Source organism: Malurus melanocephalus, unplaced genomic scaffold (genome assembly GCF_030028575.1).
Source record: "Malurus melanocephalus ecotype Western Australia unplaced genomic scaffold, MMel_1.1 scaffold_622, whole genome shotgun sequence".
Lineage (NCBI taxonomy): Eukaryota > Metazoa > Chordata > Aves > Passeriformes > Maluridae > Malurus > Malurus melanocephalus.
This window is the reverse complement of record NW_026623854.1, coordinates 109309-114179: the sequence shown is the minus strand read 5'-3', so window position 1 is coordinate 114179 and position 4871 is coordinate 109309. Positions and strand designations below refer to the sequence as shown.

The window sequence follows — 4871 nt, the reverse complement described above, 5'->3', positions numbered from 1 at the left end:
TGGAGCTGAGGAAGCTGCAGCCCATTTGATTTTGTTCTCCCACTCCAGGAGCCATGTGCTCCTGGGATGCCAAGCAAGGGAGCACCATCTCCATGAGAAACCATCCTTCCCAATCACATCATTTCCCTGCTGGCCCAGGGGTTTTTCCAGGGATTTTTCCAAGGATGCAGGGACAGGAGCTGAGTGCAGGGGTTCAATGGCAGCATCATCCAAGTGAGAGCAGCTCACCACACAGCCAAGTGTTGTTCCAAGAAATGGCAGCTGAAGGACAACACCAAGCCCCAAAGCCAGCTTTGGACTGGGGGGCACAGCTGAGCACTCCTCCCAAAACAGGAAGGGACCAAAACCTCCTTCATGACAAAGAAGTCCAAATCCCTGGGGATTTGCCAGGGGAGCCAGCTTAGGTGCTTCCAAACCTTCATCCTGGTTCTTTTCTGCCTCTCTGCATGTCCTGAGTCCCCTGGGAGGCRCTGGAGGAGCTGACCCCATCCCAGCACTGAAACAGCCAGACAAACACCACCAAACCTGGGCTCCAACCCCAGCTCAGGAGGAACTGCCTGTCCTGGACRTGAAGTTATGGGCAGAAACCTGGCTGTCAGGGCAGGCAGCTGTGGCTGCGCCAGCCAAGCCTTCCTCAAAGCTTTCACTCCTTCCACTTCATTAATAAAAGGGGAAAAAATAAGAGACGGGGGCCTTGACATAAAAAAAAAAAATACAGACTGTGTGTTTTAGAGCAGAGTTTCCTGTAACCACCTCTCTCCAGTTCCTTTTCATTCATTTTCTCCATTTTGTCAGTGTGGACCCAAGCAGGTCAAAGGTTTAAGCTTTTTTGGAAAGATTTGTTTCCAAAAAATAAAAATTGGCTACTTTTCACATTTTGTTACCTTCACACCAGACAGGGAAATACACAGTCAGAGCTTAGGGTTGTTTTTTTTCCTTTTTTTCCCTTTTTTTTTTTTTAAATGAAAGCATCTGGCCTCCATGACATGCTCTGAAAAAAAAAAAAATACCCCATATATTTTGCAACGTGTTAAAAAGCTGTGCTGGRCTGCAGAGCTCTGCTTCCTCCCAGAGCCTGGAATCATTTGGTTTTAGAGATGGGGATGCTCCTCCACCACCAGCCCAGGGGGGAAAGCTGGGCTGTTACAAGGCAAATGGGAGAATTTTTCCCTGGGTTTTTTTTGGAGTTTCTTCTCCCTCTGTTAATTTATATGAACAGGATTGGCCCCAGAGACYGGCAGGTGAATGGGCAATGGGTTATAGCTCCCAGGGCATGGAGGGAAGGGTGGGGAAAAGGGAAAAACTCAGAACTTTGGCTAAAAAAGTACTTTGGGATTGTGTTGAACCAGCCTGTGTAGAGCCACTGGTCCCTGCCTGCTCCCCCAGCCATTCTCCCTCTGTCTCTGCTGCTGGGAATTCCTCATCCCACAGCYAGCAAACAAACCCAGGAGGGCTGGGCAGTCCCTGCCTGGGGAAGGTGTTTTCCTGGAAGCTGATTTTTAGCCCTATTGCAGCAAAGAGCGAGAGCTGGGCTGGTGGAGGCTGAGTCCTCACCAGGCTTTCTCAATCCATGGCTACAGGGGAGGTTACACAGCATCAGCCACAGGCTTGGAGAATGTCATCATCATTATCATCATCATATTCATCATCACCATCATCATCACCATCCTCATATTGTGTAGGGATCACTGTATTCCTCCCACCCCAGTCTTTCCCACTCCTCTGCCAGGACACTGAGTGTTCTCCATGGAGCCCAGAGCTGCCATTCAGCACCTCAGAGATGCTCCAGTGCCTYTGCAGACCCAGAGGTCAGGCTGGACACTGCCACTGACCTGTTCTTACAGTCCCTGCACCCCAGCCTCAGTCCTTCACCTGCATTTTTCACCAGCAATGCCTTCCTCCACAGCAAGCAAAGGATAGCTCTAACTGAGGAACATCTACAAACAATCTCCTACAGACCAGGGAACCTCCCTGCTCCCAAATCTTTCCACAGACCTGAACCCCCTCATGTCCTGCTCCAAGGCCAGGGTTCACAGGGAGCCTCCTCCTTCCACTGGCCCAGATGTGCTGGAGCCCCTCACAGGTCTCTCCTACCTCCAGCATCCAAGTGTTTGGAGATGAGGACCTGCCCCAGGGTTTTGTTCGAGATTTTGGCTCCTCTTCTCTTAAATCCTGGGGCTGCCTTAGGATCCTGGTGCTGCTGCACCCAGCAGGGAAGAGAGAGCTGAGGGGCTGGAGGGTGGTCCCTGCATGAACATCCTCTGGCTGAACCATGAGCTGCTCTATGGATAGCTGGGTCAGGAACAAAATCCATCCCAGGTCCTGGGGAGCAGCCTGGGGCTCTGGCACTGCCATGGGGATGGGCAGCTCCCTGTCCTGCCCATTGCAAGGCCTCACCACGGGTGAGCAACAGCTGTGCCAGGGTTTGGGAATTCCTGCTGCCTTGTGGCTYCAAGGGAAAAGGCAGGTCCAGGGTGCATGAACCCACCTGGTTCTGGAACATTTCTTGATCACTTGAAGAGTTCCCAGATATTGTTGGATACTGCTCCTGTGTTTGCTTCCCAGCCATGTCCTGGGAGATGCTGTTCCTCCCTGGGACACAGAGGGGAGGAGGAGCAGCTGCTCTGTGCCTTTGCTCCRTGTCATTCCCAGGGCTCCCAACACCAGGAGTGTCATGGTTCCTGTGTACCTCTGCTCCCCTTCCCTCCCAGGGGTCCTGCAGCCCCCCATGGGCCTTGGGCAACCATGGCCATGCTCCCTGGGGACCCAGAGGGAAATGRGCAGCAGAGCTGGAGAACATCTCTTTGTTGAGACCCTCAGACACAGCACTGGCTRCTCCTGCCTGTGGGGGTGACCTGGGGACAGAGTTTTGGGGCTCTGGAGACAACCCTTGGCTGTTGTGCCCCAGCCTGGGCTCTGGAGACAAAATCCCTCTTCCTCACACAGCCCATTAGGTAAGGCTTGAAGCTTCTCCTCAGCAGTTCAAACAATAACATCTTCCCCTCTCTTGTCTCATGTGTTATTTTCCAGCTGTCCAGATCCACATCCTGAAGGCAGAAAAAAACGCAGACTGGTGGAAGTTCACAGTGAACATCATCTCTGTCTACAAACAAGGCAGCAACCGGATCCGGCGCGGGGACCAGATCCTGTGGATCCACTCCAAGGACATAGCCTGCAAGTGCCCCAAAATCAAGCCCATGAAGAAGTATTTGCTGCTGGGCAACAACGAGGACTCTCCCGACCAGAGCGGCATCATTGCTGACAAAACCAGCCTGGTGATCCAGTGGCGGGACACGTGGGCCCGGCGGCTCCGGAAGTTCCAGCAGCGAGAGAAGAAGGGGAAGTGTAAGAAAGCCTAAAGGAGGAGAAGGAGAGGGAGAGACTGTGCATGCTGCTTTGTGTAGAGCTGGGGCGGGCAGGGACCGGCTGCCAGGGCGGGCTGGGGGGACAGGGGGACAGCGACCACAGCTGGGGGGTGCTGGGCTTGCACCTCATATTCCAGGGAAGACAAARCCCAACAGGACCCAACAGAACCCAACAGGACCCAACAGAACCCAACAGAACTTAACAAAACCCAACAGAACCTAACAAAACCCAACAGGACTCAACAAAACCCAACAGGACCCAACAAAACCCAAGAGAACTCAACAGGACCCAACAGAACCCAACAGGACCCAACAGAACCCAGGCACAGGACCCAACAGGACCCAACAGAACCCAACAGGACCCAACAGGACCCAACAGGACCCAACAGAATGAGATCACACACACGGACAGAACCCATGAGTGGGGTGTGGGCTTGTGGCCCCTGGGGCCCCCCAGCTCCCTCCTGACCCGTTGCTGACAAACTCAGAGACACCAAACTGCCTTCCAGCTGCCAACATCTACTGCCTCCAAAGCACGGCATGGGCACATGCACCCTGTAAGAAACTAATCAACAGCACCGCCGGAAATTAACTCCCCATCCCCAAACGCGTCTTTGCGACTTAGGCTGAGCAAGACAGTTCTTGTAGAGGAAACTAAACCGAGACTTTTGGTGAGGACAGAGGCGAGGACTGATGGGTGAGTCCTTGGGGGGCTTTGGTATCCGACAGCTGTGACCATCACCAGCTGTGACCAGCTGTGATGGTGTCTGGGGCGGCCGGGGTCTCCACCGTGATGATACTGAGACCACTTCAGTCCACACAAAGAGGGGGCAGTGCTGGTGGGTGACTTCCTGCTGTGCATGACTGTGGGAATGGCTCCTTGCTCAGCCCCTGACTCTGAGGATGCTGCCCCCACCATGGCGAAGGAGTGTGACCCCACAGGGTGTCCTGTCCCCCTCCCAGCCACCTGTTCCCAGGCAAGGAGTCAATAACCAGGATCCTCAAGGAAACACCCAGACCTGACAAAAAATAAGTTGGCATCCAGCTCCCGTTAATGCCCTGGCAGATCCTGCCAGTCTCAATCTGAGTCTCCACTGTGGCCACCCCTGAACTGCTTCCATGGGCTCGGTCCCCTCTGCTGCTGTCAGCCCACCACAAACCCTCCGATGATGATAGAAAATCCCTGTGGATGACACCAAGGTCACTGGTTTCACTCCCAAACTCTCCCAAACCCACCTCAGCTCTGCCCTCACTCCCTCTGGAGCTGCAGCTCCCCAGCATCCCTGCCAAAAGTATTGGAGAAAAAATGGGGAACAGACAGTGCCAGGGACTGTTCCCAAGGGCAGCGGGGCCAGTGCAGAGCTCTGAGGTTTGGCCAAGGTAGAGCCCACACAGGGCAGGGGCTGGCCCAGGGAAGGGGTCTCAGTCAGGGGTGGATGAACAAGGCTCCCACCTGGAGCTCCCCAAATTGCTCTGCTTCTCCTGCTGGGGGTGAACACAGCCAAT

At 54.2% G+C, this 4871-nt stretch overlaps 1 protein-coding gene across 1 annotated transcript in view; it reads left to right on the top strand.

Annotated features, from left to right (window-relative positions):
- Positions 1 to 4094, top strand: part of NTN1 (netrin 1) — a 95900-nt gene extending 91806 nt beyond the window's left edge. The window contains exon 6 of the mRNA XM_057383303.1: positions 3031 to 4094. Coding sequence (XP_057239286.1) covers positions 3031 to 3359 — 329 coding nt within the window. The 3' untranslated portion in view covers positions 3360 to 4094. The remainder of the gene's footprint in view (positions 1 to 3030) is intronic.
- The last annotated feature ends 777 nt before the right edge of the window (positions 4095 to 4871 follow it).